We start from the raw sequence: 11,551 nt of genomic DNA, 5'->3' as shown, positions 1-11,551 counted from the left end.
TCTTTCTTGTGGGTTTTAAGCAAACGCGCAGTGAAATGGGAGCAACTAGAGCTCATAGTGTCTATGTCCCCCAGGTTACTGCCGGAACGTACCCTTGGTACGGTCCGGTATACCGGAACGTACCCTGGTCACTATTTAATATGGTTAGGGTTAGGATTAGGGTTAGGGGTAGGGTTAAGGTTAGGGTTAGGGAGTAGGCGTAGGCGACTCTCTAGACTCGTTAGTAGAGTAGGCGAGGTACGGTCTGGCATATTAGATAGTACCAGGGTACGTTCTGGTATACCGGATGGTACCTAGGGTACGCTCCAGCAGTACCCCGGGGGACATAGACCCTCTCAGCGCAACTAGAGTTTATTTTGTCATAAGGTAGTGTGATTATGCATGCCACGAAGTATTTGCTAGTCTAGTACTGGAGAAAGTAGCGTTTGGATGCGCATTGTGCGGCTTTAATGTTTCTATACTCTGCTTTCACCTATTATTGTCGACAATTTCCTGCAAATGCCGTCCAAATGCTCATCTTCAACAATTTGAACAAACGCTGGCTGTTACCATGGCTGCCGCTGCACACTGACACATAAATATATAGCAGGTAGGAAAGCGTGCTGCCAAAATTCGCTCGACGCTCACTTGATTTCACACGAATACAACACAAATATTCAACCATTCTACTTCATCTTTGTTTCTATTTCAAGAACAGTGTTCACTTGTTATAAAAACATATTGTCTGTGTGCGTAACCGAGCTGTGTCACGCGAAATCACAAAGCCTGACGAAATTCTTGAATTTGCTGCCATTGCGCAGTTTTTGTAAATGGCTGTCAGAATCGGGAAACACCCACCGGCGCTCTTCGTGACCTCATTTTTTGTGCCGCAACGCTGCAACGTTTTTGCAACGCTCCACTGGCGGCTTTGACGAGGCTCGTATGGGAGTTGGAAAGCAGCGTGGTAGTTTTCCAAAATGCAGTGCGCCGCCTATATAGCCCTTAGACTGTTACTCGCTCCCACCTTTCGGCTTAGTTACTCGATGAGAGCGATACCATCGAGTAATCGAGGTGGGAGTGAGTACCAGTCTATATAGCCCTGTACTTGCAGCCATTTTATTACCACATACGCTTTCCTACCTGCTATATATTTATGTGTCAGTGTGCAGCGGCAGCCAGCATTTGTTCAAATTGTTGCAGATGAGCATTTGGACGGCATTTTCAGGAAATTGTCGGCAATAATAGGTGAAAGAGAGTATAGAAACATTAAGACTTAAATGATAGTAAATAGATTTGGTATCTATTTAGCCTTTTTTTTTATTGAAACGCTCCAAGTGCCTGTGACCTGGGCCAGGAGCTTAGGCAACCCACTTTGCCTAGAGGGGCAAAGCCGCGTGCATGGTGTGTTCTGAGAAGGTGACTGCCATTGACCATGTATTGTATCCCATTTCTTTCGGGGAGGGGGCAACTGACCCCCTTGCTCCCGCTCCTTCCGCTAGCTATGGCCTTGTGGGCACGACCTTCAATTCTGACAAATGCAAAATTTTATACATTTTCCCATATAAATCACCTTTAACCTTTACGTTTACCTACTGTACCTTAAGAGTGCCTGTCATTTACTCCAACGTACAAATATTCACGTGTTTGTTATCATTAGTAGCAACCTTCGCTGAAACGCCCTCATTGATTACATCTGTGAGTACATATTTTTATACATAATTACTTACTGTGTCTTGAATGAGCAGAATGAACCATTGATAATACTCCAGATAACCTGAAAATCACATTGTAAACATCAGTGGAGATGGCTGGCACACAAACTCATAGGACCAGTCTGCATTATTACCTCCGCGCAACGGAGTTGCAGTTAGGTAATGTGATGCCTCTCGTGTGATGTGTTCGTGTGTGTGTTCGTGTGTGTGTGTAGCCAGCAGCGAGCCAGCAGCGATCGATTCAGCACATGCTCGCCTTAGGGCGTCGAGTCAGCAGCAGCTCGCTCGCTTGTGCGCAACAATCAATATTTCAGCGATTCTACTACTACAAGCTAGAACTACTAGAAACTGCAACTAAAACTGAAACTAGAGTCAGCGAGCGGGCGGCGCGATCGATAGCGCGTCGAGTCAGCGAGTGGCGAGTCAGCAGCAGCCACCAGTGAGCGGCGAGTCAGCCAGCGCGTCGGGTCAGCGAGTGGCGAGTCAGCAGCAGCCACCAGTGAGCGGCGAGGCAGCAGCAGGCGAGTCAGTAAGCAGCCGCCACCAGCGAGCACATACATGTTACATGCTCGCGGAGGTATGCACTCTCCGTGAGTGCCCTCTGTCTAGTTTTTTAAATGTGTTACATTTGGCACTGATAGTATTGACTTTTATAATAGATGGTATAAACTCCTATAAAGAATGGGAGGGAGAGATATCTCACACTAATCATTGGCCGAAAGACATACAAGAATGCAGGTTTCATTCAATTCTGTTTTTTAATGCATGCCGAAGGTTTCAGTGGTATTGCGAAGCAATAAGAAAGTAATTTTATTACTAAACAAAAACTTATAGTTGTCCCAGTTTCCAAACATCCGCAAACCGGAGTAACATGTTTAAAATAACATTTCAAACCTTTAGCTTGCTTGCAGTAATTAACTGCGTGCTACTGGACACTACTTATTCACAGAGTTCCCCCTATGCATCATTTTCTGAAATAATGTGAGTGAAAACAACACAATTGCAGCCATTTTTGACCAGGACAGTTCAAATAAAAACAAAAAGAGTGATCGTGAATGTTAAGACAATTAGGCAAACACATGGCACCTTGAGATTAAAATATAGTTGTAATTTTTTTACTTGTGTCTTATCAGGTTTTCCAAGTCCCAATCGAATGAGAGTTGCAATCTGGTTTATTTTGTTTACCTTAGGATATTTACAGCGTGTACAGTGAACTAATATTGAAATTCTAATAAAAAGGCAGGCATACTGTTAAGACACAAACAGAAAACAGAAAAAGTAGGCGAGGTACGGTCCGACATATTAGATAGTAGTAGTACCAGGGGTATACCGGACCGTACCCAGGGTACGTTCCGGCAGTACTCTGGGGGACATAGACCCTCTCAGCAGTACTAGTACTAGTACTAGTAGTAGTAGGCATCAAGTTAGCTCTAGTACTATAGCCCGCGTACATTGAGTGCCGCAGGGCTATAGAACATTTTCAGGTAGATTTCGCTGCTGCAACAGTTCCCAAAGTTCCCACGAAAAATCGCTTTACAAAACGCAAAATGATCGGGCTTTTTAACACTTATCTATCCAAGTGGACATCTCACCTATCTTTTTGAACACTTTCCACAACTTTACACCATGTACTTATGCCTTTAATAGCTTTATTCCTCACAAGTCAGCACTACTGGCTGTACAGTTTGAAATATTGTGGCGTGCGAACGCGTGACGTCACCGGTATTGTATATACATGCACCATAGCTGCCATGTGTTTTGCCTACATATCCGATGACGCCACGCGTTCGCACGCCATAATATTTCAAACTGTACAGCCAGTATAACTTGTGAGGAATAAAGCTATTAAAGGCATAAATACATGTAGCTCTAGTAACTATAGCCCGCGTACAGTGTCTGCGGCAACTGTACGCGGGCTATAGTTACTAGGGCGCAAATCCACTTTAGGCACCTTAGGTATCACGAAGTGATGCACAGATGTCTGTGTATCATCAACTAATGCACAGACTTTCCGTATATCAAGGAATGATGCAAAAACCCTAACCCTAACCCTAAGTCATAAAGTATAATCTTATAGGTATCACGAAGTGTGTTAGGTTAAGGTTAGGGTTAGGGTTAGGGTTTTTTCGAATGCATAAATATATCTATGTGTGTGCGTGTGTGTGTGCGTATATGCATGTCTGTTTGTATAGTCAAGACTGTGTGAGTGTGTCTGTCGTGTGTGTATGCGTATTAGCCAGCGAGCCGTGCAGCCGTGATTTGCACGGTCCGTTTTGAAACTGCACGGCCAAAGAAATGGAAAAAAGTGTAAAATGTACAAATGTAAACAAGTTAAAAATGTGAAAGAATTACAAATATTCCTGCCTAATACCCTGACCCTAACCCGAACCCTAACCCTAACCCTAACTTATACAACACAGTGTAGAAGTAAAAGGTGTTGACACTTTTATTGATATTTTGATTGAACTTGCAAAGAACAGCAGCTCAATGCAGCTGAGCTGTTTCATTGTATTCCCGGTAAAATTATCGACTGCTCGCTGGCAGCTATGGATTCGTGTGCCGACCTATGCATTCGGCGCACGGATCCATAGCTGCCAGCGCTGCATACTGTCGTAGGACGTTCCCGCGGTCGCGTGCGCCTTGCCACGGAACTTCGTGCAAGATCTGTTCGCAGCGCTTCGGATCAACACCTCCTTTTGGCAACGCTTCTCTAGTATCCCGTCTCATCTGGATATACGGAAAGTCTGTGCATCAGTTGATGATACACAGAAATTTGTGCATCACTTCGTGATACCTAAGGTGCCTAAAGTAGATTTGCACCGTTACTAGAGCTAAAATACATAGTGTAAAGTTGTGGGAAGTGTTCAAAAAGATAGGTGAGATGTCTACGTAGATAGATAAGTGTTACTGTTACTGTTAGAACTTAGCACTTGTTAAAAAGCCTGATCATTTTGCATTTTGTAAAGCGATTTTTCGTGGGAACTTTGAAAACTGTTGCAGCAGCGAAATCTAGCTGAAAATGTTCTATAGCCCTGCGGCAGTCAATGTACGCGGCCCGCGGGTTATAGTACTAGAGCTAGCAATGTAGCATCAAGTCAGACCAACATCAACATCAACATTGACAGTGTTAGTGTTACGTAGTTATACAAAAATGACATTCAATACAGTATTATTCTCAACAATAACATTGCATACGTCGTCTTGTTGCATGATGACTTGTTCGTATGGTGCGAAACAGACACTGTTATACGTAAAAGTCGGTGTTTCTCTTCCTAATCCCGAAATATGTTAATCAACGTTTCACGCTTACAACTTGATGGCGGCTGCCATGCTCTTTTTGGACACCTACAATCGATAAATGTTTTCCGGCTAACCGCTCACGATACGACCCGATACAGTCGACAGCAGGCGGCACCTCTTGGCGACATCTAACACTAACAGCGTCTTCCTTGCTTCCCGCAAGATTTGCCGGCGTGTGTGTTACTAGATCTTTGCGCTTGTTAGACCGTGCGTGTTCTGTGTACACATTTCCCGTATGTTTGGAGCGAAACTGACCAACCCACCATTGTGAGTAGACCATAGATATACACAACGTGTTTATGTCTGAGGGGTTTGAGTAGACCAAATCTAGTAACACAACGAGTCGCCACTCGCCAGTCGCAGCCAACCGCCAACGCCAACTGAAACCAGGACGAAATGATGGAACATGATCAACAAGAAACACAACACATGGAAAGTCATAATGGTAGAGTAAATACTAGTACTAGTAGTAGTAATGCTACGTCAGTGCGCCCACGTATGGTGAAGAATTATATATTGTTGGCGTAAATGCGAATGAGAGTTTCATTTTTATTAATTAGATTATTAATAAATGCTATAAAGAGTTAAGAGCAATAGTGCTCACGCCATGCAAGCCACATCATGCAGGGCCACCCTGTAGGCCTGTAGATACAATAATCGGTAACCAACAAGAGTAAGGGTGATTGTATATACAACCCTAGCCTCTAGACACTATAGCCCTCCGCTCCGCCGCAGGAGCGGACGGAGGCGGATTCGAGCGCGCGCGGCGGAGGGCTATAGTTCTAGAGCTAATACAACCCCACTCTTTTGCCTAGGTCAATCAAGAACATAGGGCTCTAGTGCAGCGCTGCTATTGGTTGAGCTTGTTGCGTCCTCTCAATGACGTCAGACAGTGTCGTCATATCATAGCAGATCCAAAATCCATCAACTCCAATAAATCCTCAATAGCCGACGCCCGATACAGGCACGCCAATTCGAAGGCCCTGAAAGGTCGTGTGATCGAATACCATCTGTTTTTAATTAGTTTTCTGCTTTCTGCTAATTTTTACTACTTTATCGCGTTTAACAATATTTTTCCAATTAACGCAAATATTTCCATGATTTATTTACAACAATTTAATAACAACAATTATTTTTACAACAATTAAATTTACAACAATTTTTTATATATTTTTTCTAATAGGGTTAGGGTTAGGGATAGGGTCACAATGCAGTGAATGCACCATAAAAACAGGAGTTTGAGGCACGTGATTTTGTATCAACCAATTGCAGCGCTCACTAGACTAGAGCCCTATGTTCTTGATTGACCTAGGAAAAAAAATCACGCGTCCAGGACAGTGATAGGATAGGATGATGTTTATTACTGGACATTTCTCTATCCTCGAGCCATTTATATCTAATACCTCGTGTACACCTAATGAGTAAGTGGTAATGCCAAATGTGTGGCAAGGATGAGGACAGTGTGCAGATCAAGGATAGTTTTGGACCTGCAAATGTGGCCCTAGTCTAGAAGACATGTCCCACAACTTCATGTCTATAATACAATACACAATGGCGTCAGATGCTTCTAGACTAGCCTCCCAAATGTGTTTCGCATATTGCTAAATGGAGTGATCATATCCTAAACTAGACTTGGCCACCATACGTTTCACAGTAAGGATGACCAAGATAGCCCTGCGGCGTATCCTTAATTACCTGTGTTGAAATATGGGCCATTACTGGGCCAAGGCACTTGGAGCGTTTCAATAAAATATAATGCTAAATAAATACGAAATCTAATTACTACAAATCTTAAGCCGCACAATGCGCATCCAAACCTAATTTCTCAGTACTAGACAGCAAATACTTCGTGGCATGCATAATCACACTACCTTATGACAAAATAACCCAGTTTCTCCACATTCACTGCCGCATTGTCTTATAAAGGTATTTGAAAATACCTCCAATGTTGTTCAAATCTCGATGTTGTTGACAGTTTCCCCAAGCAACCTGTCCAGCGGTTGCTGCGTACAGCGTACGGTGTAGCAAAGATAAAAACGTGACATCACCTAACCACTTCAAGGCTAAATTGTTTGGCAAACAAGTCGGCGTTTGCGCCAGAATGCCAGTTTTCTCACTCTTTCTTGTGGGTTTTAAGCAAACGCGCAGTGAAATGGGAGCAACTAGAGCTCATAGTGTCTATGTCCCCCAGGTCTGCCGGAACGTACCTTGGTATGGTCCGTATACCGAACGTACCCTGTCACTATTAATATGGTTAGGGTAGTAGATTAGGGTTAGGGTTAGGGTTAGGTTAGGGTTAGGGATAGGCGTAGGCGACTCTCTAGACTCGTTAGTAGAGTAGGCGAGGTACGGTCTGGCATATTAGATAGTTCCAGGGTACGTTCTGGTATACCGGACGGTAACCTAGGGTACGCTCCAGCAGTACCCCAGGCGGACATAGACCCTCTCAGCGCAACTAGAGTTCTTTTGTCATAAGGTAGTGTATTATGCATGCCCAAGTATTTGCTCTGTTAGTACTGGAGAAAGTAGCCGTTGGATGCGCATTGTGCGCTTTAATGTTTCTATACTCTGCTTCACCTATTATTGGTCGACAATTTCTGCAAATGCGTCAAATGCTCATCTTCAACAATTTGAAACAAACGCTGGCTGTTGCCATGGCTGCCGCTGCACACTGACACATAAATATATAGCAGGTAGGAAAGCGTGCTGCCAAAATTCGCTCGACGCTCACTGATTTCACACGAATACAACACAAATATTCACCATTCTACTTCATCTTTGTTTCTATTTCAGAACAGTGTTCACTTGTTATAAAAAAATATTGTCTGTGTGCGTAACCGAGCTGTGTCACGCGAAATCACAAAGCCTGGACGAAATTCTGAATTTGCTGCCATTGCGCAGTTTTGTAAATGGCTGTCAGAATCAGGAAACACCCACCGGCGCTCTTCGTGACCTCATTTTTTTTGCCGCAACCTGCAACGTTTTTGCAACGCTCCACTGGCGGCTTTTGACGAGGCTCTATGGGAGTTGGAAAGCACGTGTAGTTTCCAAAATGCAGTGCGCGCCTATATATCCTTAGACTGTTACTCGCTCCCACCTTTCGCTTAGACTCGATGAAGCGAACCATCGAGTAATCGAGGTGGAGTGAGTACCAGTCTATTATAGCATATTCTTGCAGCCATTTTATTTACCACATACGCTTCCTACCTGCTATATATTATGTGTCAGTGTGCACGGCAAGCCAGCATTTGTTCAAATTGTTGCAGATGAGCATTGGACGGCATTTTCAGGAAATGTCGCCATAATAAGTGAAAGAGAGTATAGAAACATTAAGACTTAAATGATAGTAAATAGATTTCGTATCTATTTAGCCTTCTTTTTTTATTTAAACGCTCCAAGTGCCTGTGTGACCTGGCCAGGGCTTAGGCAACCCCTTTGCCTAGAGGGGCAAAGCCGCGTGCATGGCTGTGTTCTGAGAGGTGACTGCCATTGACCATGTTTGTATCCCATTTTCTTCGGGAGGGGGCAACTGACCCCCTTGCTCCCGCTCCTTCGCTAGCTATGGCCTTGTGGCACGACCTTCAATTCTGACAAATGCAAAATTTTATACATTTCCCATATAAATCACCTTATCTTTAGTTTACTCTTACTTACCTTAAGAGTGCCTGTCATTTACTCCAACGTACAAATATTCACGTGTTTGTTATCATTAGTAGCAACCTTCGCTGAAACGCCCTCATTGATTACATCTGTGAGAAGGGTAATCGCTCCTTAGGCATGCTATGCCACAATCGTTCTCTTGCTGACAATGAAACCTAGCTACTGGCATTTAAAACCATGATCCTCCATGCTCTTGAATATACCGTGCTGGCTAGGCCCTGTGTACCATACAGAACTGCAACAGATTAGAACACATTTAGCACAAAGCTGCTTGATGGGTCAAAAATAACTACAAGTCCAGTTCTGAAGATATTCTTGCCGATCTCGACTGGCCCCCTCTTTGTGCTCGTTTTTGTTGTACGAATCCCACAAGCTTTTACAATATTTACCACGGCCACATTGAAATTAGTATCTTACTATCCTATCTTACTTTCAAGATCAAATCTTCTTAGTTTCATCGTACTCAGTCATCTCCTTCTGACCACTGTTTCCACCATGTCTCAGACTCATGCTCATAGGACCCAGTCACATTTGGTGTCTTTGTTTCAGTGGTTCCTTCCTCGAACTCTTTCCCATTATCTTTAAAAAATTGTAACATTGAAACCTTCTGTGCTGTTGTTTGCAGTGTGTTGATCTACTGATCTAACTGATGTCAAACTCTGTCTTCTTTATAGTCCTGTGGATTATGTATAGAGTTATCATGATGAGGTTACCACTCACTGTAGCTGCATATGACTGATATGGTAGAGAATTGGAACCTAAAGTGTCATCATATAAAAGTGCCTAGAACACAATTTATTGATCTAGTAGGGTTGCTATTACTCTCTATATATATTTTACACAGCTTTGTGGGGGAAAGGTGGCACTAAAATTTATATTAAAAGCAGCGCTTTATTTAGAACTGTCGCAGTGCGCGAAATTATAGCTATTTTGCCGGCGGCCACCGCTTCAAACCCCCATATAATCAGTTCACTTGGCCTATTCAAAATTTGCCTATCTTGCCTTTATATCAACAATATTTACAAATTTCCTGACTAGTTTTTACTTGGTGACTGCTAGTGCTCAGAAGTAAATCATGTTCCAGCAATTCCTGACAAACAACTAGATCTCCGACCACTGATAGCAATGAAATATTGAAATACTATGAGTATGCCTAATAAACACAAAGATAAAATTCCTTTATTAGTAATGGAATAAATTGAACAAAATTAAGGGCCTGTTCAAACTTGTAAGGACCTGTTCAATTTGTCTAAGGGCCTGTTTAAAATGTTGGATTAGCCTGTTCACATTTTGGCTAATTTCATTCCCTGCTGTCATAACCTGTTCATATTAGGAAACTAGTGTGAAACCAAGATTTAAAAAAAAGCCTACCCTTCTGTGAATGAAAAAACCTAGAATGAAAAGCCTACCTTCAATCCTTGTTATATTGCCAGTCAGAAGGAGCAAAACCCATTATATCTTATACTAGGCAACAAAGTCATCTAAATTGCGTTAAATACCAAGTCGACTTAGGCATAGCAGGTTTTTACACCGGTGGTGCAGAAATTGCATCAGTTTCAAGAGTTGTCACTGTGACGTTGTCATTTCAGCATCTGCTCACGTTCACTTCACAGTAACGGAACCAGAACTGCAAGAGGGGCACGACTCACAGATAGTGGTCAGACCAGAGGCAGTGGATAAGGTATGACATGAAGCTTTATTATGAGTATCACAGTTGTAGGATGACTATAACCTCAACTTTCTGTCATTATATCACTCATAAGCATGGATGCTTTAATGGTAACATGTTTGTAATAGCTTTCCTTAGTAGTTACTTACCTGCCTGTTTCAGGTTTCAGTTCACCTGGGCTTCTTGCAGTACAAACACAGGTATGAGGTGAGGTTTTGCATTCCTGACCAGTTGGGAGAAGAGGTTATTGCAGAACCAGCTGCTCACATCAGACTAGAGGAGATCCGACCAGCAGAAAGTGGTAGGTACTACAGAGGACATTGGGTGGGGGAAATAGAACACAGTTTAGGTTTTTCTTAAGTAATTTCTTGCTTGTAACCAGGTCAAGCTATGAAAGCCATGCAGATCACTACCATACTCATACTGGTAATATGAAATCATTTAATGTTGGTCTCGGGCAGCTTTCACACTTTCTGTGCACTTGCTTAGTTTTAATAGGTATTTTGCATAGATCTGCTAACCCTGATAGCATATGAACTTCTTGTGATTTTAGGCATGGGTCACGACCTAATAATTGATTTGTTGGCACACAAGGAGAAACTGTTGAAAGAACCCTTAGTACTAACATCTACTGAGGATGAAAAAAGACATTATACAATTATCATCATGGCTAGAGTGCTTGGTAAGTATCTTCTGTGGCTTAAATGAAGCAACAACTTATTATAGTCCTTGGAGATGGGCAAAGGGTATCCGCGCTACACTGTTGATAGTAAACTGTGTTTTACCTTGTTTACCTCTCAGGTAAGGGGAAAGGCACACCTTCATTGAAGGATGGAATTCATTGCACTGGGGTGGAAATGGATGAAGATGATATGAGTGACTGGCAAGGATTCTAAGCCAGAATAGTATTAGCGATTTGAATTAGTTTCATAAGGTTGTTGCGCAGATCTGCTTTGTTCTAATCTTTGACTGAATTAAATATAAGGGAATTAGGGAATTTGTACATATTGTATGTTAATTAATGTGTGAATCTTCGTGATTCATTGCAATATTATTAAATTGAATTTATATCATGTTTTTATTCATCGTTTACGTAGAAGAGGTTGTGTACATGTGTGAGTTTGGAATGACCTGTCTCAGCCTTGAATGTTTTTTTAATTAACAATGGGTACCATTTTCATATTTTTAGAGAATGGTAGGAAATTTTCGTAAATCACGGCATTTTAAATAA

The 11,551-nt window shown here is 42.4% G+C and overlaps 2 protein-coding genes across 3 annotated transcripts in view; one reads left to right on the top strand and one right to left on the bottom strand.

Moving 5' to 3' along the window:
• The window catches only part of LOC106809311 (protein MAK16 homolog A-like), a 13,397-nt gene extending 8,359 nt beyond the window's left edge, over positions 1-5,038 (bottom strand). Inside the window, exons 1-2 of one of the 2 annotated variants that reach the window (XM_014812351.1) lie at positions 4,887-5,038; positions 1,707-1,753 (exon numbers count right to left, since the gene is read on the bottom strand). In XM_014812351.1, the coding sequence (XP_014667837.1) occupies positions 1,707-1,753; positions 4,887-4,901 (62 nt within the window). In that variant the 5' untranslated portion in view covers positions 4,902-5,038. The remainder of the gene's footprint in view (positions 1-1,706; positions 1,754-4,886) is intronic. The other variant, XM_014812352.1, reaches the window with a different exon arrangement.
• An 88-nt stretch (positions 5,039-5,126) lies between these two features.
• LOC106809313 (UPF0687 protein C20orf27 homolog) lies at positions 5,127-11,323 on the top strand. Its single transcript, XM_014812353.1, has 5 exons — positions 5,127-5,436; positions 10,241-10,332; positions 10,483-10,621; positions 10,874-11,002; positions 11,122-11,323. Exons 1-5 carry the CDS (start codon positions 5,388-5,390, stop codon positions 11,214-11,216), a joined length of 504 nt encoding a protein of 167 aa, XP_014667839.1. The 5' UTR covers positions 5,127-5,387; the 3' UTR covers positions 11,217-11,323.
• Positions 11,324-11,551: the final 228 nt, after the last annotated feature.

The sequence above is a fragment of the Priapulus caudatus genome, unplaced genomic scaffold (genome assembly GCF_000485595.1).
Source record: "Priapulus caudatus unplaced genomic scaffold, Priapulus_caudatus-5.0.1 Scaffold344, whole genome shotgun sequence".
Lineage (NCBI taxonomy): Eukaryota > Metazoa > Priapulida > Priapulimorpha > Priapulimorphida > Priapulidae > Priapulus > Priapulus caudatus.
The sequence above is the reverse complement of the archived record's forward strand: the minus strand, read 5'-3'. Positions and strand labels throughout refer to the sequence as shown.